At 39.0% G+C, this 25,117-nt stretch overlaps 1 protein-coding gene across 2 annotated transcripts in view; it reads right to left on the reverse strand.

Moving 5' to 3' along the window:
* Positions 1-3,622: 3,622 nt before the first annotated feature.
* Positions 3,623-25,117, reverse strand: part of LOC130915270 (lipolysis-stimulated lipoprotein receptor-like) — a 31,378-nt gene continuing 9,883 nt past the window's right edge. The window contains exons 3-11 of one of the 2 annotated variants that reach the window (XM_057835194.1): positions 23,172-23,291; positions 22,874-22,930; positions 14,837-14,983; positions 14,547-14,750; positions 12,506-12,565; positions 12,317-12,433; positions 11,959-12,247; positions 7,555-7,999; positions 3,623-4,296 (exon numbers count right to left, since the gene is read on the reverse strand). In XM_057835194.1, the coding sequence (XP_057691177.1) occupies positions 4,261-4,296; positions 7,555-7,999; positions 11,959-12,247; positions 12,317-12,433; positions 12,506-12,565; positions 14,547-14,750; positions 14,837-14,983; positions 22,874-22,930; positions 23,172-23,291 (1,475 nt within the window). In that variant the 3' untranslated portion in view covers positions 3,623-4,260. The remainder of the gene's footprint in view (positions 4,297-7,554; positions 8,000-11,958; positions 12,248-12,316; positions 12,434-12,505; positions 12,566-14,546; positions 14,751-14,836; positions 14,984-22,873; positions 22,931-23,171; positions 23,292-25,117) is intronic. The other variant, XM_057835195.1, reaches the window with a different exon arrangement.

The raw sequence follows: 25,117 nt of genomic DNA on the forward strand, positions 1-25,117 counted from the left end.
CCACAATCACAATGTTACATTTACACATAACGTGCTACATTTGATTGTAAATATGAGAACAAATGAGAGCTCTTACCTCATTAGCCAGAAGGGACGGATTGATGGATGTGAAGCAGAGTCGTCCTCTTCATTTGCTCTCCCTTGCTCTCCCTCACTGTGATGTCATCTGGTCCGTCCTTTATTTATATTGCCTGTATGGTAACGCTACATTTTTGAATTTCAATCAATTTAAGAATGACATCTCACCACTTTTTATACTGGCTTGAAGTCCTGTCAAATTGAGGCCATTGATTAAAGTAAAAAAAATAATAATTTGACTGAAACTCCATTTTTTTTAATATATATACATATAAACATTGCCGAGACTCAAGATTGTGGGTGTGTTCATTCACATTCCCCAGTCAATACGGATTGGACGTTTAGTGCCGTCCACGGCAGCCAATCAACGCTCAAAGGCGACTAAAACTAAAATGTCAAATACTGTTTTATTCTGAATTTGGTAAGGGGGTGTTTTGTGTGTGTGTGGTTTTTTTTTTTTTGGTGTGTTTGCCAATTGTTAGGGAGTATTTTTGTTGTTGTTTTTCTTCAATTTGGCGTTTTCATTGTCCATTTCCCCCCTTCCAGTCTAAAGGAATTGGACGTCTTGTGCCAATCATGGCAGCCACTGAGCGCTTTATGACAGTTAAAACTAAAACGTCAAATAAATTCCTGTTTTGTTTTTTTTTCCCGATTTTGGTATGTGGGTTTTTGTTTTTTTCTGCGGATTTGCCAAATCTTTGCATTTTTTCTCTTTTTGTTCTGTTTTTTGTTGCTGCTGTTGTTTTGGCAATTTGCCATTTTTGTTATCCGTCCCCCCCCCCTCCCAGTCAAAAGGAATTGGACATCTAGCACTGTTCATGGCAGCCAATGAATGCTCTATGATGGCTAAGACTAAAATGTCCAATAAATTTGTTTTTTTCTGATTTTGGTAAGCAGGGTTAGTTTTTATTGCAGATTTTCCAAATGTTGTTGGGTTTTTTTGTTGCTTAAATTTCCTTTTTGTTCAGTTTGTTGTTGTTGTTTTGGCAGTTTACCATTTTCGTTATCAGCCCCCCCCTACCCTCCCAGTCAAAAGGAATTGGATGTCCAGCGCCGTCCATGGCAGCCAATGAACACTCTATGACAGCTAATACTAAAATGTCAAATAAATTACCGTTTTGTTTTGTTTTCTGATTTTGGTTGGCGTTTTTTTGTTTTTGTTTTGTTTTTTCTGCGGATTTGCCAAATGATTGCATTTTTTCTCTTTGTGTTCTGTTTTTTGTTGCTGTTGTTGTTTTGGCAGTTTGCTATTTTCGTTATCAGTTCCCTCCCCCCTCCCATTCAGAAGGAATTGGACATCTGGGACCATTCATGGCAGCCAATGAACGCTGTATGACAGCTAAGACTAAAATGTCCAATAAATCCCCCCCCCCCCCCCCGATTTTGGTAAGCAGGGTTAGTTTTTATTGCAGATTTTCCAAATGTTGGGGGGGTTTTTTGCATTTTTTTTCTTTTTGTTCAGTTTGTTGTTGTTGTTTTGGCAGTTTACCATTTTCGTTATCAGCCCCCCCCCCCAGTCAAAAGGAATTGGACGTCTAGCGCCGTCCATGGCAGCCAATTAAGGCTCTATGAAGGCTAAAACTAAAATATTAAATACATTTGGTGGGAGGTTATGTGTATTTTTTTTCGTTTTGCAATTTGCAGTTTTTGTTGTTCATTTGCCCCCCTGTCAAAAGGAATTTGGAAGTCCAGCGCTGTCAATGCGGATGAGTGCTCTATAGCCTAATGCAGGGGTATCCAAACTTTTTGCAAAGGGGGCCAGATTTGGTGCGGTAAAAATGTGGGGGGCCGATCTTTGCTGACGTCCTTTTCGTACAACAATGTATTTGGGCAAATTTTAGCAAGCCATTCTGTGTGTCACATTTGCTTTTTTTTTTTTTTTAATGAATAATTTCAACAATCTCGCAACAAGCCTTTTTGGCGTTCTCTTTTGACTCTCGGGCTCTGGCGAAATACTGCTGCTGTGAAATAAAACTAGCTTTAAGTTGCTTCAATTTCCCGCTGCGTATCTTCCCTGTAATTATGTCGTACATGTCAAAGTGTCTTGTTTGGTAATATCGCCTCACATTGAACCCTTTAAAAACAGCGACCGTCTCTGCAAATGAGGCAGACATAGTTGTTGCGTATTTTAGTGAAGAAATAGTCCAATTTCCACCTGTCCTTGAAGCATCGCAGTCAACTTTCTTTTTTTTTTTTGTTGATTGTCGCCATTTTAGAAAATTTAAAGGGTCACACGGGGTTGTGTTGCTTAGAGTGCTGCTGTCTTTTAGTGGGTAAATTTAGTGTGTAAGTTACTTCATATGCTGGTAGCAGTACAGCTGATCAATTCATTAAATCTGTGTGCGGGCCAGAGGTTATTTATTTTATGACAGAGGCTGGGGGCCAGATGAAATTTGACCACGGGCTGCATTTGGCCCCCAGGCCGGACTTTGGACTTGTCTGGCCTAATGGCTAATGCTCTATTTTGTGGAGGTGGGTTTTTTTTTTTTTTTTTTTTTTATCGCTGTTTTCACAGGGTTTTTTTCCCTTTTGAGTGTTGTATTTCGCATTTTTCGTGTATTTTGTTGATTTTTTTTTTTTTCAAGATTGTGGTTTTTTATATTGAGTTTTTTCATTTTTTTTCTGGTTTTGTCGGAGGGTTTGTGTGTATGTATTTGTTTTTTTCCGCACGTCAAACATAATATACAAAAAATATGACAAGGATTCAACAACAACTGTAACAAACACTAATGCTTGTCAAATGAATCATAGACCCCTACTGTTTCACGCATTACCACCCACCAGCGTCCCCTGCTGCGCATTTCCGTCACTACGACGGAAAACTAACCCTAGCGAGGCTCATGTTGCTGTTCTTCTTGAAGGGTGTACACTTTTTTTTTTTTTTTTTTTAAATCTAGTCCCCCATCACCCACGGATAGATCACAATGAAATTTGGTGGAAATATTCTTGGGATGTATAAGCGTCAATCAGTGCTGATAAATTAATTGAGGATTAATTTGCCTGCATTTCAAGAGATATCCAGTAGAGGGCATGCACACACTTTGAACTGTTCACAGGCAGTACTAACACATTAGTGCTTATTTCTAATAGGAAATAATGGAAATGTAAATGTTTCATAAATATCACTCTATGCTTATTCTTATGAAAAGGAGTGCAAAGATTAAACAAGCACACTTTTTAATTATTTAATGTGTAATTAAAAGGCTTCTACAGTATTTCAATATTTCAATTTTTATTTCAAGTTTTATTTATACATTTCACTTTTTATTTCAATTTACTTTCATATCCATTTTTTATTTCAATTTTTATTTATTTCAACATTTGTGTATTTATTCCAATCTATATTTTCAACATTTTGTTGCCAAATAAAAATGGAAATGTTGAAATAATTCAACATTAAAAATACATTCATACTGAAATATAAATTGAAATAAATGGTGAAATATATAAATACAAACTGAAATAAATATTGAAATTGAAGTATTTCAACACATTTAATCATTTATTTAATTTTGTATTTAACTTTTGCACTCCTGGTCCTCCATGTATTCTGTCCTAAAGGAGTTCAAATTGACAAAAAAAAGTATTTAAAGTTATATAGACATTCTTAACAAATGTCAAATACCTAAAGTGAAATGTACATATTTACACATTTTGCTTTTATTTATGAGAACTAAAACAAATGAGTAAAGTTTAGCGCACAGTATGGCGGCCTCTAACGGTTAAAAACTCTATTACATGTAAATGGTCCAGCAGGACAGAGACATAAAATACATTTTGCAACATGTCACGAAAACGGTCAACTGTACAACACATTCGTTAAAGATGGTAAAATGTATTTAAAAAGTAGCAAAGTACATAAAAAAGTGTTCTAAGTTGTAGTTCATAAAATCCCTCTATGATGCTAAATAAAACTAACATGCAAGTAAAACTAAAAATCGACACGTCTGTACAGTTGAAGGCACTTGTGGCAGCCACAATTTTTCATACATACTGTAAAATCACAAAAACATTTGCCTCTCACACGCAAATATATTCCATTTTCAACAAGATATGCAAGTACGATAGTTCAAAAGAAATTCAGCTTAGAAAATTAGTGAAATAAAAACTGTACAATCTTGATATTTACTTGTTTTTTGGGGGGTTGTTACTAGTGTGAGGGTTTGTTTTCTTTTGGTCACATCACACCACGAGGCTCTCACGGCTCACAGCTCCATTCTGGTGAAAAAAAAACAAAAGTAAAAATTCAAATCATGTTGGAATGTTACACAGATTTACATTTACCTACTTGTGCATTTCACAGTTTTATTAAAACTTGCCATATTGATGTTACTCACTCATTTAAACTCTCATCATTTGTTCAAACAAAAATGTATGGATACAAAATATGATGACTACATAGACAAAGAAAAATAATACCCGTACAAACCCTGTATTTAGAACTGACCAGAATTTCACTGGTGAAACGGGTCTGGAGTTAAGAGTTTCATTTTCCAGAGGACACTACTGAGTGACTTTTAAGGATGTATTGTTCAAAACCCCTGAAATGCAGTGCTGTTAATAACAGCGTTAGAGTATAACTGCATTTTTTTTTTCAGTAGTGACTAATCTAATTACTTTTATCTTTGCAAAACCATTACCGTTCCTGAAGACGTGAAGGAGTGCGTTACTACAATTTGGTTGAATGAAGTGCGAGTTGTCTGATTATGTCACAGCTGCCAAGGATAGAGCAGAGCAGGAGTGAGGAGAAGGAATTGGAGTGGTGAAGCCGTTGCAAAAGCGATAATTGGCGAGGTGGCTCGAAGCGTTAGCATAGTAGTCGCGTTCAAGCTTAACGATGATTAACACTAGAGGTGGGAATCTTTGGGCACCTAATAATTCGATTACAATCACGATTCAGAGGCTACGATTCGATTATAAATCGATTATTGATGACCCCCCCCCCGCCATTAGCTGCTTTTAATGTTTTGCACATTGGTTACAAAAACTGTAAAAAAAAAAAAAAAAAAATTAAAACTAAAAAAAGCCTCGCAGGCTTAAACAAACGACTATTTCAGTATCAAGTTAACAGTTAAAAACAATAATATACTCAAATCTCCATTCTGTATCAGCAGCTTTAAACTACATTCAATTAATTTAATGTTGTGAATCAACCGTTAAAGTTGTTAAAATTGCTCCCGTTATTCCATAATTTCCCTTTTGTCTACTTTCGACATGTGAAAGTTTTAAAACTATTTTAAAGATAGATTCAAGACAATATTTTACGGATTTAGGAGTACAGTGGTACCTCTACATACGAAGTTAATCCGTTCCAGGACCTTGTTTGTAAGTCGAAATGGTCGTATGTCGAGCAGGATTTTCCCATAGGAATACAGTACATTATAATTCCATTAATTCGTTCCACAGCCCAAAAACCTTCACTAAATCCTTAAAAAAATACTGCTGGTACTATTACAAATGGCAATTACACATAGCAAAACAAATAAATTATAAATCAAAATCGGAATAATAATAATAATAATAATAATTCCTGTATTAATGTAACGAATCGGGTTCTAATGTGGCGGACGTTTTTTGCTGACCCTGAACGCACCGCGGGGCTGACGTGCCAGAGACAGACCGGTGAGCTTGAGTTTCACTTTCACTTTGAATGTTTTCTTGAGAACACCGTCAATTGCGGCAGACAGAAGGTGTTTTTGTTTTGAATAAGTTGTGAAATAAATGATAAAAACGTGGCGAAGTTGGCGATTTCTCTGGAGATGTTACCACAATAAGAATTGTCAGCTTAACTTATAAAGGCTGGCGAACGATGGTCGGAGGAGGACCGTGGAGATGTATTGTTGAGCCATTTCACGGATGCCCACCCTACGCTCATATTTTTCTGTCATTTGCATCTTCATTTAGAAGGTAAGCGTCAACTTTTTCCTTGTTTCACCACCTGTACCAACCTTTTCTGAAACCAGTGTTGATTTGTCACACAAGAAAATCCGCCGTGCATTCGTCTGTGGTGCTGCCATTGTCGTCGTATTTCGAGCATGTCGTCGGATGTAGAAACAAATGGCGAGTCAAATTTTACGTCGGATGTCGAAAAGTTCGTGTGTCGAAGCGATCGTATGTAGAGGTACCACTGTATTTTAGATAAAAAGTTAATTAGGTTCGCTTGGAAGGTACGCTACAACAGCCTTGCAGTGAAGTCTACTGCTTTAAGATGGCGGCCGTTTACTAACGCCCGCATCTAGCTTTCTGTACATGTGCTGCTAACGTCACCGAGTCTATTTTGCATCTAGTCCTATATTAATATAATATCTACCATACCATTATGTGGTACTTTGTAGCAGCTGTCGGCAGCAGTCAGGTATGTTGTTTTTTTTTATCTCGCGGCATGAGTTGAGCTAGAGCCGTGAGTTGAGCATTGGCATTACCCGAGGGGCCGGGTAATGACAAGCATGATGTTTAGCTACTCTCGCTCCGTTCCTCATTGCGTCCCGAAGACCGCGCGTCGCGCTGAGTGTGTTGTACTTCTGCTTTACTTGACATTAGAGCTGAAACGAATACTCGAGCAACTCGAGTAACTCGAGTTTAAAAACTGATCCGAGTAATTTTATTCACCTCGAGTAATCGTTTATTTTGACAGCTCTAAGCATCACGTTTTGCTCGGACTACTTTTAATGCGGGACAACGCGCTGATGTCACGTGCGTAGAGGAAGAAGCAAAAAAAAAAACTTACTGCAGCCGACGGCCGCTACCAACGACGCCGACGTTGCTAAATACTAGCCCGCACGATGCTACGTTGGTAGCAGGTAGCGTCTGGTGAGTCTCACCTCTAATTAACACATTTGTGCCTTTGTTCGTAGAGCTACCGAGGCGTCTCTGGCCAGATCAAAGCAACAAACCTGTCAATCATCATGAACTAAGTACCAAATGCCATCTGCACTGGTGACCATGAAAAACAGTTTGGTCGCACTGCAGGAGGGAGGGTAAAAGGCTGTACGAGCATGAAGCAGAAAACATAAAACCCGATCCTTTTCACCCGATTCAGATCCTGGCGCCATTGGCCTGATCATGTGATCAGATCGGGACATCTCTAATTAATGCAATGTGGTCATAGTTAGTGAACCAAGTCTTCCTAGACAGAGTTATTCAAGTCATCTGGTGAGAATTCTTCTAGTTTTAATATCACAATATATATATATATATCGCAAACCCCCAAAAAGTCTCAATGTTAGTTTTTTTTAAATATCGTTCAGCCCTATTATAGAATACATAGCGTAATAACATGTAGAACGTGAAAAGTAACTTTGCTGAGTAACTAATTACTCTTACAATGAGGTAACTGAGTTATTACCTTTTTGGAAAAAGTCATTCGTAACTGAGTAATTACTTTTTTAAGGAAGATTAACGACACTGCTAAAATGTATACTTTTTCACTAGAGGTACCTACATTTGCATTCCAATGCATCCAAATGTATCACTCACTTTGCGCATGTTGCTTTTCTTAGATGATGTCATGCTCTCATCGTCACTGTAGGGCGGCGGTAGACCGCCGGGTCCTGCTGGCGGATTCAAAGGCAGCGGGGGTGGCCCACGGGCCGCCGGTGCCCTCCCCCGGTCAGAGCGCTCGCCATCGCTCTCCAGTCGGTCTCGGCTACGGGCCCTCTGCTGCTCTCCCAGCCTCTTCCTCTCCATGGCCTCTCTCAGGAAACTGTCGTCGTAGTCGTCTCTCCTGTCACGGCCGCCGCCCGGTCTCCGGTCCCTCTCCAGGTCCATCAGGTCGTCGCGACTTCGGCTGCGTCTCCCCGGAAGGGCTCCGTACCCACCGCCCCCGCCGCCTCTTCGGTAGTCGTCCGGGGAGTAGTCGCGGCGTCGACGCTCGTCTCTGTCGTAGCCGGCGCGGCCGCTGCTGCTCCATTCGTCATCAGAGCTGAAAATTGGGTATTTAAAATGTATTTATTGAATTTTATTTTGAAGTATTAACTCATTGGCAGTACTATACACAAAGGCTTAGTTCAGAGGAAAATCTAACTTTTTATGGGCTCAAAATGTTGATTGAAATTGATTGGGGTGGGAACGTCTGAGGTAGGGCTGCAGCTATCGAATATTTTAGTAATCGAGTCATCGACTGAAAATTCTATCAATTAATCGAGTAATCGGATAAAACAAATATATTTTTAGGTGAAGAGCAATTATAAATATAGATGAGAAAACAAGACATTTCATCTAATCTTGAACCATTTTCAGTCAATCAATGTCTTTATTTTCAATGTATATTGTTGAAAACGGCCAACAATTGCATTTCAGATGTAACTAGAATTTAAAAAAAAAGACTAATTCACTGCTTTCACTCCAAAAACTTTTAGATTAAAAAAAAATATATATATATATATATATACAAATATATATATATATATAAAATATATCTTAACTAAAAATGCCGTCACGCTTGATAACACACATCACTTAAAAGTTAGGATTTTTTCCCACGTGTTTCAATTGAATTTCTCTTTGTGTCAAGCCATTTTTAAGTTCTAGTTAAGTTTTAAGTTAGTCTAAACTGTAAGTCTTGATAGGATTTTGAGTTTTTGCAGTGTTCAAAATAAATGTATGATACAGGCTGTATTGGCGCACATTAGGGACCAGTGCTACTTGGTGTTTTATCCAGCAATGACTACTGAGCTAAAATTGATAGTTAGCAAGTTTTTATTTTACACCCTCATCACTCCACAATGCTATTTTATGTTAAAGCCTGTATGTAAGACACGTTAGCCACACATCGACAGTGGTCATAATTAATTGAAACCTAGCCCTCCGCAGGGCTAACGTTACGTGAGCTAGTAGCGACAGTAACGTTAATCTTATTTATTAGCGCTTAGCGCTCTTTATTAGCGCTTAGCGCTCTACTGCTTTAAGATGGCGGCTGTTTACTAACGCTGCCCAGACGCGGCCGAGTCTGTCATTGGGCATCTAGTTCAACATACATGTGATCTCTATGAGATTTACCAGACGCTACCTGTACCAACGTAGCATCGTGCGGGCTAGTATTTAGCAACGTCGGCGTCGTTTGTGGCGGCTGTCGGCTGCAGTAAGTTTTTTTTTTTTCCTTCTTCCTCTCCGCACGTGACAGCGCGTTGTCCCGCATTAAAAGTAGTCCGAGCAAAACGTGATGCTTAGAGCTGTCAAAATAAACGATTACTCGAGGTGAATAAAATTACTCGAATCAGTTTTTAAACTCGAGTTACTCGAGTTGCTCGAGTACTCGTTTCAGCTCTAGTCTGAGGACCTCACAATACGATACAATTTGCGATACAAGGCTCACAATAACGATTATCTCGCAATATAGCGATAAGAATTATCGATATATGGGTCAGGAAATCATTCTACATTGTACAATATATTGATTTTGGTTCACATCCTGTTGATTTTGGGACATTTTTAGGTAATTTCCTGTTAATTTTTGGGCATTTGCGGGATCATTTCCTGTGATTTTGGGTAACTGAACAGGAAGTGACCTGGGAATATCCCCAAATGAATAGAAAGCGACTCAAAATCACCAGGAAGTGACCTGTAAATGCCCCTAAAACCGTGGGAAAATGGCTGTGAATGCCGTTTCAGTGCCATTGACCCTCCCAGTCAAAATGGACTGGACATTGATTCTTGGTAGGAACATATCGATAACCTTTTGCGATACAAAGAATACATCACCGTTTCGATATTCAGGTAGGCTTATGAACGAGTTCCATTCCCGTGCTGGCGACGTAGCCCAAACTGAGTCTGAATTAACCCTTTCAGTACCCCCTGACTCTCAAAATAACTTTCCAAAAAGTCCAAAAGTATTGTATTTTGTTTAATGATGCAAGATACACTCTGGTAGCCCTATGGTGGCAGCATTGGGTCTGGCTGGACTGTCACCTTGCAGACTCGTCTGACATGCGCTCTGGTTTGGCCCACATAAGGCTGTAAGTTGTTTCAGCTAATATATGTTTGCATTTGTTATTATGTTTAGAGCTACAGTTACGTGTGAGCGATTTGCTATAAGAATTGTAAATACGTAGCATTTAAGATAGACTTTTGTTAGGCAAATTAGGCTAATTTAATCTACTAAATTTATATACATATATTGATCATACTAGATGGCCGTTTGAACACCAATTGTTTTGTGTCAAGTGTTGTTTTAAACATAGGTGTACATATGTGTTACGGCTTTACAAATTGTCAAAAGTGAAGGAAGTAAAAAGCACGTCATATAAATAAAGTTTTTAAAAAATGATACTGTGAGGTAAAATAAGGTACCGTTTACATGACAAAAAAAATAAAAGACTGGAGACAAACTACAAACAAGACTCCAGCATAGTAAAGTCAAAATCAAGAGAGTCAGTCGAGAATACGTCTTAACCTGGGGACTACCTGTATTGTTACTTGGGGTGGATACCTCACGATACGACACTTATCTCACGGGATGGCGACACAAAAATTAACGATATATTGGTCAATAGTAGTGGGTGCCATCCCTCCCACTTCAAACTGATTGGACGTTTATGTCCGTCAGTGGCAGCCAATGCCAGGTAATAAGTTCATTTTGGGGCATTTACGTGTCACTTCCTGTTGATTTTAGGTTACTGAAAAGGAAGTGACTCAAGAATGTCCCCAAATGAATAGGAAGTGACTAAAAATCAACAAAAAGTAACCTGTAAATGCCCTATAATTAAAGATCGATCGGGACATCTTTAATTATAACGTCATTTTCAAAGTATCGGAATCGGCAAAAAAATATCGGACGTGCCTTTAAATTTTTTTTTTTTTTTTTTTAATTTCAATCGTTTTCTATTTGTATTTAACGTTACAGACAAAATGTCTTACACTCATTCAGAGTAGTTTTGGCTTAAAGTAGGGCTATCAAATTTATTGCGTTAATGGCGGTAATTATTTTTTTTTAATTAATCACGTTAAGTAATGAACGCATGCGCTGCACGACCCACTCACGCATTGTCGCATTCAATCTATAATGACGCCGTTTTACCTATAGATAGCGCTAAAAGGCAGCATTTAATGAGTAGAGAGAATTTTGACAGCCTTTGGAGCCATTTTTTATGTGGCTAAAGCCTTACAATACCTCTATCAGCAATTAAATATAGCGTGGGAATGTGGGGAAGAAAGGTAGTAGTTGATCATTTGCTTAACACCCTATGTTCTTTCCCAACGCAGAGAAGATTTATCAATCGGTAGCCCTACGCACAGTCATGGTTGCACTTCCCATCATGCATTTTCAATTTGTATATGTGTGTGTTCGAGAAGCTTGATTGCATGTATATACTTTTGATAAGGTGATGGGTACAATACCTAACCTCACAAAGAGATATCCTCTAAACCCTTTTTGTGTTAGATGATGTACATATGTATATATTTTTTTTTAATAACCTGTTTTGACCATAGTATGTGTAAAGGCCAAAAACGCCTATGATCATGCCTGCTGTTTGTGTTGAATTGTCAACCATAAAACTATTCAGTCTTATCTTTTTCTATTTGAATGTTTATGCTAACAAGTTGAATAAATATTATCAAGCTTCAAAACGGTTGGTCAAGCATGTTTGGTTGTCAATGGGACATCAACATGACAAATTTTGAAAAAAGATTTACGGATTTTTTTTTGTCTAATTGGGTCAAAAATGTTGATTATAATTGGTCAGTGAAGAAAACAACAGTTTGGACATAGAGGTTATGGTGTCCTGAAAAAAGGGACCCAACCTGGCCATTGTGAACATTTTTTTCTTTGAAATATGAAAGCAACATCAAAGGCATGCAAATTCGGCCAAAATAGGCTTAGGTGTAAAAGGGTTAAAGGACCAAAAAATGGAGGTGTGATTAACCTGAAGAGCAGTGACTCACCCTCTCCTCCCTCTAGGTTCGTCGGCACGTCGCCGCGGCAGATAGTCGTCGCGGCCGTAGCGACGGCCGATGTCGTCCAGGTTGTCCATGGAACGGGCGCGAGCTCGATCGTCCATGTAGCCACGCCGGTCATCCTGGCGACGGTGCACGTGCTGCGACACGCTGCTGATCGTGCTCATGCCTTCGTCGTCGTCGTAAACCGTGGACAGCGGCGGCGGTTGAGATCGACCGCCGCGGGAGCGCGGGTCGGCGCTGTCATGCAGCGAAGTCACTTCGCTCACGTTGTCCACTGAAAACAATTTGGAAGAAGTCCTTTTTTTGTTTTTTACAATTGAAAGTAAAAAACCTCTGGACTCACAGCGGTTGTAATTGGCGGGTCTGGACGGGTCTAGGTTGGCGAGCTCTCTCTCCATGTAGTAAATAGCCCGCGTAGCATTGCCGTCAGGGTCCACCTGGATGCGGTAGCCACTCCGAGCTGGAAAAGGCGACACTTGTTAAGGAAATATAAGGACTATACGCAATAATAATCCCAACACATTCCACTTACTATGGTCGCCACCCACGCCATCTTGGTCGTGCAGCAGAGGAACTTGGGAGCCTTGACCCACTGTACACAAACATTTGAATTAAATTCATAACACTAACTGGGAATGACTAATAATAAAATAAGGTAAAAATAGGTAATAAAATGATGGTAGTAAACAGGAAATGTCTGTTGTCCCGCCAGGCTTATAAAACCCTGGGAGAAATCCTGTATTAACAAAACGATGATAAATTACGAATCATCATAAATTCTTTTTATTCTCACCACTAGGTGTGTGACAGTATATCGAAATTGTGATATATTGCGAAACTTTTTATCCCAAAAGATGACCGGTATGCTTCCGCCAAGAATCGATATATCGTTTCAAAAATGTGTCACCGTTTGTAGGGGGCCTATTTTCCAAAACTTAAAATTCAAATATTTTCAAAACCAAAGCCGCCAGCGACCTAAAACCAAAGCAGGCACCTCCCTTAGGCATATATGAGTGTCTCCATGAGCACCAGCATCAAAAAATTCAAAGTCATTCCCTTATAAAATCCCAATTAATATTTTTTATATAACAAAACTTAAAATGGCTATAAAATTCTCAGATTTTACACTAGATGCACACAAATCACCAAATGCAGAGATAATCACCTATATCTTCAGCATCAATCGCAATATTTAACATATTAAATCCGGTTTTGCCCGAAATAGCGACTTAATTTTTTTAAATTCAGTTATTCAATTTTTTTCACAGCTCATAAATCATTGAATTTTCACATCAGATACTAAATACTTGAGGAAAGCATGCAGAATCATCTTAATTCTACTAAACAAAAGCAAATTTTGTGATTCTCTATATACAATCACAACTTATAAAGGTTGAATTCCGATGTCACTATTGCCTCAGCATGTCTTGCCAGCTATCTGGCCCTCGTCGTTTTTAGATTGAAAAGTTACATAAAATAAAACAAGCAGATGCAGAAATGTCAAAATTACTAGTTTTTTTGCCAAACAACGGGCATTTGGCCGAAAATTACCTGATTATTTGAATGTAAAGTTACGCCATTATGTATTGATACAGAATCTAACATGGCGGCCATCACAAAACAGAGCTTTTTAGGTTGAAAATTCTGATAAATAAATGTGTAAATCCCAGAATTTCTATAGATATGAAGGTAAAACAGTCTAGATTCTAAGTTAAAAAGAAAACAAAATGGGCAATTATGATTTATTTTATGTAAATATTTCAAGCTAAAGTTACACTAATGTTTCCATTCATTTCATTTTTTTCAAAACATTTCAAAGTGCATGCATGGTGCCATTTTATATAATATTTAACCTGAATCCTCAACCAAATCACTCTTGAGACAGTCCTGCCTGCTTGTATGCACAAAAACTTTCGTTCTGTTTCCACATAAATCTGGCGTTAGAACGTGTTGGAGTTTATCGCAGTGAAAGCTTCCACTACGCGAAGCCGTGGTGCAATGTCTGTAGGAGCCATCTCATCAACTGATAGTGAAGTCTATGCCTAAAGATTCCCACCACAACTAACTAGTGTCAATTTTAATTATATAATAAAAACGACACTGTATTCAACTCCACAGTCCTGTAGCAGTGAATGGGGAGGGGTGATAAGTCACCATAAAAAAACAAACCGGTGGAATATAAATAAAACAAAACATTAATAAAGTGAATTCATTGGCTACCATAGATATTAAGACATCCAATACGTTTGAACTGGGAGCCTTGGCAGCGATCATTAGATCAATCGAGATGACTGGACTCTAGTCGCTCTCAAAGTCAAATAAGTTAAAGAAAATTAAAAAATTATAATTAAAAATTCAACAGATGGAGCCACCACTACTACACTTGGAAAGAATCAGCCACTAACAAATTCTTGTCATTGTGCAATGCATTTTTTTGCCCTTATATCATAAAGAAAATATACTAAATTGTGATATATCGTTATCATGATGTAAAATGACCCATATCATGATGAGATTGCGCTATATTGCCCAGCACTATATGATGGTGATGATATAGAATATATATATTTTACCAGAGCTGGTGCCGTCATACTCTCGTCCGTAACCGTTCTGCGAGGGCGGCACACCAACACCCTTCGGCAGCGGGAGCATCGGCATAGCGGGCTGCTGGACAAGTGGCCCCCCGTAGGCCGGCTGGGCGTACATGCTAGGGGCGTAGACGGTGGTAGCGTAATGGTTGGTCACGCCTTTCTTTACCGCTTTACCCGCCTCGTACACTGCAACACCAGGGACACAAGATTCCAGTGACCAAAGTATTTGTATCTGAGCGATTTTAAAGTCATTTTTGGTGGCAATCACTTACGTGCCCGTGGGCAGCAGCATTTATCTGGGCAGCAGGGGCAGCTGACGTAACAGCAGCACGTATGCGGACAACACTGGCACCAGCAAATGCCGATCAGCAGCAGCAGGAGAAGGAACGCCAACACCACCACCACCACGAGCAGCCAATCTGGTCAAAAATAAAATTCAAATGTGAAATTAATACATGGTACATACCTCAAGTAAATATTACGGTGTTCCATAGGGTCCCACCAATTTTTTAAAGACTTTTTAAACCCTGGAGGAACCCTATGTTAACCTTTACAACTCTTTTGTGCTGTTAGATCCAATTGTATTGTTTGTATTCTTTGTTGATGAGAGGTTACTACTTAGCACGGAGCACCAAGCTAGTTAGCGATTATGCTAATTAGGCTAGGTTCATACTGCAGGTCTTAATGCACAATTCTGAATTTTTTTTAATATCTTTTTTTTTTGGCGTGTCCGTTCAGACTGCCTTTGTCCATTGATCCTATTCAAGTATTACGCATGCGCACTAATTCGCACTCCGACACGCGCTGAGCAAACTGACTCGCATGCGCAGAAGCATCGAAACAAATAACTGCGCACTGTGCGTGCATGACGCACACATATAAGCCTTATGTGTATGTGTTTGCCACGAATCGGCCATGTAAGCAATATTGAAATATTGCTTATTTGGCGCACAGTAAGAAACCGAGCGTTATCAGGCTAATCTTGATACTTCTCAGTATCTTAACTTGACAGTTCAGACCACCGCCACATTCTGGAAAAATGTGGCCCAGATCGGATTTAAACCACATACGAAAGTGACCCAGATAGGACTCGTGGATTAAGACCTGCAGTATGAACCTATCCTAACTCTTTTGATTCTGAGAAATATTTGCCATTATGACGAGAAGCAGCTTTATATTAATATGCTGCAAGCCCATTTAGCTTTTCAGGTGCAAACAGAAATTGAAAGTCGATCGCTACTTCAGGAAATGTAGCACACTTTAACAGTACATCAAACGCACATTACTATCCACTCCATATCACTTTGTTGTGCTTGGCAGAGATGATAATCTAGTATTTGTTATGGCTCCCTCACCGCTAACCTGATTGTTATATACCTGCGTAATATTGCAGAGTGCAACAAGAACTTTTTCGACAAACTGGTTGAGCCCGTTTTACGAAAGACATTACAACTCCAGCAATGCGAAAGCGGACGTAAACAAAACAAAATTGGGGGGGAAAAAATTATTGTTTTTGTCCACTTGAGGTCAATGTTGTCATATTTTATTGTATTTATTGGATGATTTAATCGTAGTAATACAGACTCTCGGGTAAATTTTTGTAAACATTAGGGGTGCAACGGTTCAGTTAGCCCACGGTTCGGTTTGAACCTCGGTTTTGGGATCACGGTTTCGTTTCGGTTTGCGTTTTTTTTTTTTTTTTTAACTGCCTTTATTTTGCTTTAAAAAAAAAAAAGAAATAACACTTAAAATGTAAACATTTTCGACTGTTAAAATGCCTCTTAGCTCTTTGGCAAGTGTAGTGACTGACTACTGAAATACACACACAGTAGTAAAAAAGTTACTTGGCAAAGTAAATGGTGATACCTTTCATGTTTTTTTTTTTTTAAATTAAAAAAAACAACAACAAACAAACCCAAAAACACAGTAACCTTTGCTATGTTTGGAGGTCATTTAATGTTGTGAATCAACCGTTAAATCTGATAAAATTGGTCCCGTTTTTGCCTTAGTTCCCTTCTGTCTACATGTGAAAATTTTAAAACTGTTTCATCCTTTAAAGATAGACTCAAGTCAAGATTTTGCCGATTTAGGAGTATTTTGGATAAAAAGTTGCTTAGGTTCGCTCGGACGGTGTACTACAACAGAGCCTTTCTGAGAAGTTTACTGCTCTAAAATGGCGGCTGTTTACTAACGCTACCGAGTGTCATTTCGCATGTAGTTCTATATGCATGAGTTATCTAGGCGTAGATTGTATGATGTCGGCTAAAGTCAGGCGTAGCCTAGCATCGCGTTTGCTACAGCGTCTCAACAAACACTCTGCCCTTTCCGTGTCTGACTTTTCTCGCGTCATTCAAGTATTAACGAACATTGGCTCCTTGTAGAAACGGTGACCAAATCCGAACGGATGAAAAAAAAAACGCAATGCACAAAAAACGTGCATATTTTGAACGTAACGTACGGCGTACACATTTAAAAATCAGTGCTCACTTGTAAAAATTACGACGAGACCGTACAACCTGACAGGTATGAATTATAGTGGACCGTCACAGTTAGGTAGTAGCACTCTGTAGCACGGGACGTCCAACTATCAGCGGTCAGGGCGAAACTATGTGCTTTCGCGAAATCATCTTCGATGGCTTTGCGTGCCATTTCATAAATGTCGGAGATTATGTTGTTGGCGAAATATGTCCGCGAGGGAACAATATAACGCGGGTCAAGCGTTGCAATTAAATAAACGAAGCCCGCATCTTCAACCACGGAATATGGTTGCATGTCTTTTGCAATGCATATCCCCTCTGCGTGGGTTATTTTCTTGTGTTTTTCTGACCTGATATTGTAAGGCTTTTGGAACGCCTCTTCTATAGACCCGTGTGTTTTCACTGGTGTCATCTTCGGGGTTGCCCTGCTCTGAGAAAGCGATGTCTGTGGGTGATGCCGCCTGAGGTGCTGAGTCATGTTAGAAGTGTTGCCGTTAGCATAGGGAACAAGCGCTGAGCAATGCTTGCAAAATGTTTTTTTTTTTTTTTTCAATATTTTCTCCCCGTCTGTATTGTAGTCCACGGGGAAACCGAAATGTTGCCACACCGCAGATTTGAAAGAAGACGGTGCTTCCTCAAAATTCGGTCTGTCGACTCCTCCGCTCGCCATAACTTTTATTGTTTTCTTTCTTGTTTCACTTTCACCACGCTCGTAAGCGAGAGAGGGCGTTACTCGGCTCCTATTACACAGGTGCTTGACAGCGATTGGACATTTACTCGCGGGGCGGGAATTTCTCCACAGCTGCGCTTCACGTCACACACAGGCACAAAGAGTTTGACCAATTCATTCCACAAGCGTTCGACCACAAGCGTTCGGAATATATTACTGTAATTACAAAACCAAAAAGGCGCGGTTCATAAAGGCGTATTGAAACCGTACAGGGCGAACCGTACGGTTCGGTTTTGAACCGCAAACCGTTGCACTGCTAGTAAACATCACATACAGTAAGCAATAAGAATGTGTGTTGCTTCTATATTTTTGCTGTCAAATTATTCCATTATTTATATATTTTCAAGCCTTCTGTACATTTTTGTTTGTTTTTGTTGTTGCTATGTAATATTAAAATATGAATATACTGACAAAACTTTAAATTGACTAAAATTATAACACCACAATCTGTGTAGTGAACCATTAAACTTCATCCTGTTTTCACGGTACATACATTTTTAACTCGAAAAAATACTGGAGACTCGGGGTGTAACGGTACACAAAAATCTCGGTTCGGTATGTACCTCGGTTTTGAGGTCACGGTTTGGTTCATTTTCGGGACAGTTAGAAAACAAAATGCAAAATATAAATGTGCTAGTTGTTTATTACACAGCTTTGTGCTTTCAACAATAGGAACATTAGCCTATACAAAGCCAGAATTCTGCTCAAAAAGTAACGGGTATTTAAAGATAATCCAACAACAATTTGCCTTTCAGACCCTACGTATTGGTCAGCTTTCTTTCTGAAAGAAAGACGAAAAAAGAAGTCCTGTGCTAAAGAGAAAAGCAATCCCAATGACAAAGATTTTAACATGTATTTTGCAAATGAAATGCTTCAATTAATCTTTTTTTTTTCCTTATGAACGGTTTTCAAAAGCTTAATTGGTGGATTTTCTCAAATTAAAAGCGCCACACAGAAATTAATACATTTAATTGTGTAAGCAGGATCTGTGTATTATTCTTATTATTTAATTGCAGGTGTTTTAGCTCATTTCAATTAATTTTATTTAAATAGGCTATTTATTTCATTATGTGTTTATATTTTACAAATGTGATGTAGTATTCATTTATATTGTACAGTAGAGGCGTGCAAAATTTCCGATTCATAGATTATTCGCGATTCGGCCATGGAAGATTCGCGAACGATTCACAAACATCCAAATTTCGATTATTGAATTATACCAGGTAAAGCGGAAATAAAACGCAGTCAGCGCGGTCTTCAGAACGCAATGAGGAACGGGCCGAGAGTAAATATCATGTGCAGCTAATGCCGCTAGGTAAAAAAAAAACAATAATACCTGACTGTGGCCGTCAGCCACTACAAACAGCGCCCACTTGGTAGTTGCTACAAACATACGGCAACAGGTGGCTATGGTAGATATATCATATATCTAGACTAGATGTGAAATGACAAACTTTCCAGCGCTAGTAAACAGGCGCCATTTTAAAGCAGTCGACTTCTCTCGAAGGCTCTGTTATAGAGAACCTAATTACTTTTTATCTAAAATACCCCTAAATCGGCAAAATCTGGACTTGAATCTATCTTTAAATGATGACACAGTTTTAAAACTTTCACCTGTCGAAAGTAGACATGAGGGAAATTATGGAATAACGGGCGCAATTTTAACAACTTTAACAGTTGATTCACAACATTAAATTAATTGAATGTAGTTTAAAGCTGCTGATACAGAATGGGGACTTGAGTATTTTATTTACTGTTTTTAACCGGTAACTTGATACTAAAATAGTAGTTTGGTTTATTTAGCCTGAGAGGATTTTAAAACAATTTTGGTACAAATATACAAAACATTTTTAAAAAATAAAATGGGGGGGGGGGGGGGGGGCATCAATAATCGATTTATAATCGAATCAGAGTCTCTGAATCATAATCGTAATTAGAGCTGAAACGAATACTCGAGCAACTCGAGTAACTCGAGTTTAAAAACTGATCCGAGTAATTTTATTCACCTCGAGTAATCGTTTATTTTGACAGCTCTAAGCATCACGTTTTGCTCGGACTACTTTTAATGCGGGACAACGCGCTGATGTCACGTGCGTAGAGGAAGAAAAAAACAAAAAAACTTACTGCAACCGACAGCCGCTACAAACGACGCCTACGTTGCTAAATAGTACAAGAGAGTCAGACCCCTCTCAAATAGTAGCCCGCACGATGCTACGTTGGTAGGTAGCGTCTGATGAGTCTCGTAGAGATCACATGTATGTTGAACTAGATGCTAAAGGACAGACTCGGCCGCGTCTAGGCAGCGTTAGTAAACAGCCGCCATCTTAAAGCAGTAGAGCGCTAAGCGCTAATAAAGAGCGCTAAGCGCTAATAAATAAAGATTAACGTTACTGTCACTAACTCAAGCAACGTTAGCCCTGCGGAGGGCTAGGTTTCTATTAATTATGACCACTGTCGATGCGTGGCTCACGTGTCTTACATACAGGCTTTAACATAACGTAGCGTTGTGGAGTGATGAGGGTGTAAAATAAAAACTCACTCATGCTAACTATCAATTTTAGCTCAGTAGGCATTGCTGTGTGCTCCATACTGTATCATACATTTATTTTGAACACTGCAAAAACTCAAAATCCTATCAGGACTTACAGTTTAGACTAACTTAAAACTTAACTAGAACTTAAAAATGGCTTGACACAAATAGAAATCCAATCTAAACACGTGGGAAAAAATCCTAACTTTTAAGTGATGTGTGTTATCAAGCGTAACGGCATTTTTAAGTGTACATATATATATATATACAGTGATACCTCAGCTCACGAACATAATTGGTTCCCAGAAAGTGTGCGTGAGGCGAAAAGTTCGTCTTCCGAACATTTATTTCCCATAAGAAACCATTAAAATGAGAATAATCCGTTCCCAGGTCCCCATAAAACATAATTTTCTACTAAATAAGCCTTAAAACTACACAAAAATATACCTTATTTTATGTATAATAAGTGTGCTATTGTATTATAATTAAAGAAATAAACTGTACTGTATAATAAAGTTGTTTTATTTACCTTTGCGATGGTATGGGAGTGGGAGGAGTGGGAGGAGGAGGGAGGGAGTTACTGTTTGGAAGGAGAGTGTTACCGGCAAAGTGCGCAGTTAGCGTAGACTCCACTGCTGTGCCCCCCGCATGCTTTTGGTTGTTAATAAAAGCGCCCACAAAAAGCCATCCGACACCTCTGGGTGTTTGTATGCAAGCCGCCATCGGGCGCACCGAAGACAACCGACGACAACGAGCCAACGTGACTCGCCGGTCCACTTCTCACGACGGTGGAAGGCTGAAAGCACCGCCAATTACCAGTCGAGGGCGAATTGGTAACACGAGTCACCTTCCATAAGGACTGTATGTAACTCTTTTTCGGTCCCATAATAGCAAAAGTACACTCAATATGGTCCAAAATGTCTATCAAACACAAACCACGTCCGCACTCAACGAAAGGGAGGGGACGAACTGGGACGCCGTGAGCGTGCGTCAGCTTCTCGTGGCGCTGTCCGACCGCGTGGCTTGGTTCGTCCGCCGAAAACTAGTTCGCCAGCAGAGACTATATGCTCGCGAATTTAATGTTCTTGAGGCGAAAAGTTCGTGAGCTTAAGCGTTCGTGAGCCGAGGTATCACTGTATATATATATATATATATATTTTTTTTTTTTTTTTTTTTTTTTTTTAATAAGATCTAAAGGTTTTTGAGTGAAAGCAGTGAATTAGTCTTTTTTTTTTTATTCTAGTTACATCTGAGATGCAATTGTTGGCTGTTTTCAACAATATACATCGAAAATAAAGACATTGATTGACTGAAAATGGTTCAAGATTAGATGAAATGTTTTGTTTTCTCATGTATATTTATAATTGCTCTTCACCTAAAAATATATTTGTTTTATCCGATTACTCGTTTAATCGATAGATTTTTCAGTTGATTACTCGATTACTAAAATATTCGATAGCTGCAGCCCTAATCGTAATCGAATCGTTAGGTGCCCAAAGATTCCCATCTCTATTGTTCTGTATATTTTATGTTGTATAACTTTAGTTCCTTTGTGAATATTAGTTCCTACTTGTTTTGTTGTGGTAGAAGGGTTTTGTATTGAACACGGGGCCGTGTTGGTTATTATTATAGCAGAGATGACAGCACTAAATCAACAAAGACAAGTCAACTGTGCCCCGATCTACCACTCAAGAGATTTGATGGACTCAAAAAGTGGGTTACGATTGCATATTTGTTTGAAAATCGACCGGATCCACCGTATTTTCACACGAGTGACTTCCGGTCTGCCCGATCCTAGCTACCGGTAGTAGTATTGACGCAGAAGGGTCGCGTCTCGCGTCAAATATAAACTCTGCCGTTCTTTTCGCGTGCGTCATGTTGAGCCGCTTCTGGTCTAACACGCGGCCGCACTGCGACAGGTGTACATTGGCTGATTGACTTTAACGCCCGCGTTTCATTGCATTCTCACGACGGCCACGTTGTCGCGCCGTTGAGGTTTCTGGGTTATACTGTCCTACCGTGTTAGTCCTCATCATACTAAAGAAGACGGAGGAAATATAATCTACACAAAGAGCTGTAACCCGATTGACTCACAGCCTCGAAAAGTAAGGGTTACATTATGTCAGAAACTCGTTCGGTACGCCTCCGTTCCGAACCGAGCAGCACGTACCGAAATGGTTCAATACCAATACATGTACCGTTACACCCTTACTGGAGACTCAATACTATTTTCAAAACATATTAAAATAAAATTCATAAAAACTCTTTTAGTGCCATTGATTATTATGGACGTCTAATCACTCTTAATCCTTAATCCATCCTCCCACTTTTATCACTTTGTAGTTTATCACTTGTAGACGTCCAATCCATTCGAAGTGGGAGAGTGGCAGCGAATAATTCGCTGCCACTCTCCCACTTCGAATGGATTGGACGTCTAGCGCTGACAATGGCAGCCGATAAGTTACTTTTGGAATCAATCGTATCTGGATATGGCATTTCAATAGTGATACTTTTGACAACTTTATAACAGTTTTAGCAGCGCTGAATCCACTAAGAGGGGCTTTTGTACTACCTTCCATAACCAGCAAGTCAATGCCAGGCAGCAGGTCAGTAGCATTTGACTTTCTCTCTGCGAAAGAAAGATAAAAGCCACAATTACTGGATTGTGTGTGCTTTCGAGACGACCTCACGTACCAGCGCCGCGTTGGGGATGTCAAACATGACTACACCGCATGGAAAAATCCTCCAGTGTCTACTTTAGTTTATCCCAATTGTTTTATTACTAGGATCTAAGCCTATTTTATAAGCCTCAAAACCCATTTTGTGTTTTTTAGTAGGCGTAGGGATGAGAAAGATAATTGGCATTTTACCCAAAACAATGAGTTCTGTATAGTCCTCTCCATTGCCCGTCAGGTCCTGCGAGGAAATGACGGAGCACACGTAGACGCCGCTGTCACCCCAAGCCGTCTGTGCGATGTTCAGGTCGGCGTCTGGTGGAGACCGTGCGAGAAAAGATGATGTTTGATGATGCACTTTCAAAAGAGCAATAAATGTGAACACAAAATAAAATTCCGTAGTGTTTCTTCAACAATAATTATTCAGCAATAAATGCATTGAAAAAAAAAATTTAAATACCTGAGCTTAGCTTCAAACGGTATAAAAAATTTTAATATTTGACGATCTAATATAACAAAAGAACAATTGGCCAAGTTGCATAGCAAAAGTCCGCTGGCCTAAATGCTATAATTTTTTTTTTTTTTTTTTTTTTTTAAACAAAGCTCTTAACTAGGGCTGTCAAACGATTAAAATTTTTAATCAAGTTAATGACAGCTTAAAAATGAATTAATCATAATTAATCGCAATTAATCGCAATTCAAACAATCTATAAGATATGCCATATTTTTCTGTAAATTATATATATATATATTCTGTAAAATAAATTGTTGGAATGGAAAGATAAGACACAAGATGGATATATACATAAGGACTGTATTTGTTTATTATAACAATAAATCAACAAGATGGCATTAACATTATTAACATTCTGTTAAAGCAGTGCTTCTCGATTATTTTCTGTTACGCCCCCCAAGGAAGACGTAAATGTTTCGCGCCCCCCCAAACTCTGCCGCCACTGTAGATAGTATCATTTGTCTATTACTATTATAAGTACGCCTCTGCCTTACATTGTATCCGTTTTTTTCTATTAGAGAAAATAACAGAGATCAACTTATAAAGTATAACTTTATTAACATTGTTTTGTTTGTAACAGAAAAGACTTAACAAGCATCAATTTGCCTGAATTAAAAAAAAAAAAAAGTCACATCTAAACTGTAAAAATACACTCAAGGTAAATTTTTGACCATTTGATACTGAAAAATAAAATCAGTAAATACTAACAAATTCAAATTGATTAGAAATATTAACTCATGAGGACAATATGCCAAAAAAATTGACCGAAAAAACAAAACTGAATAGAAGGAGAAAAAAAAAAAAATGTCTTTGGACAGAAGGAAAGTTTTTATTTTGGCTTTCGTTTGCAATGATGTGGGGTTATATTGCACTGAGCATGCTAACAGTGCTCACTGGTTTACTGATATAACACTGACAAAGCGGGACGATTGTTGGCAATATTCGGCACGTTTTCGCTGAAAAACAACCAAGCGGCTTATCAATGAGATTGGGGTCTAATGTCTTTAAGTGCCGTCTTAATTGATTTGGATTCCGGCTGTCCGCTATAATCGTTTTTAGACACAGTAAACAGAGGTCTTTCCTCGTCTACCACTGTATTAAATGTCAAAGCCAAAAGGCAAATGGCCCGAAAAAAGTGCATTCTCGGCGGCCGAGGGAGAACCGTAGGTGAGGGCGGTCGTCGTGACGATCCCAAGCCGAAAATGGCACTCTTCGGGCGGACAAGTGAGAACCAGAGAAGACAGTGGGTCGCTGCATGAGTCCGGCCAGAAAACGGCTTTCCAAAACGGCGCACAGCTCTCCAGCTCTTTATGAGTCTTTTCCGTGTGCTCTTGCTTACTTCAAAAATACTGCGCGCACTTTGAAAATGAGAGCGCCACTGCCACCCACTGAGTGGATGTACAAGTACACTTTATTCTAGTACGGCAAAAAAAAAAAAAAGCATGTTCCCCGATGTCACACACGCCACCCCTAGGGGGGCGCGCCCCCCTATTTGAGAAGTACTGTGTTAAAGCTATCCATGGATAGAAAGACTTGTAGTTCCTTAAAGATAAATGTTAGTACAAGTTATAGAAATTTTATATTATAACCCCTCTAAATGTTTTCATTTTAATAAAATTTGTAAAAT

The sequence above is a fragment of the Corythoichthys intestinalis genome, chromosome 4 (assembly GCF_030265065.1).
Source record: "Corythoichthys intestinalis isolate RoL2023-P3 chromosome 4, ASM3026506v1, whole genome shotgun sequence".
Taxonomy (NCBI): domain Eukaryota; kingdom Metazoa; phylum Chordata; class Actinopteri; order Syngnathiformes; family Syngnathidae; genus Corythoichthys; species Corythoichthys intestinalis.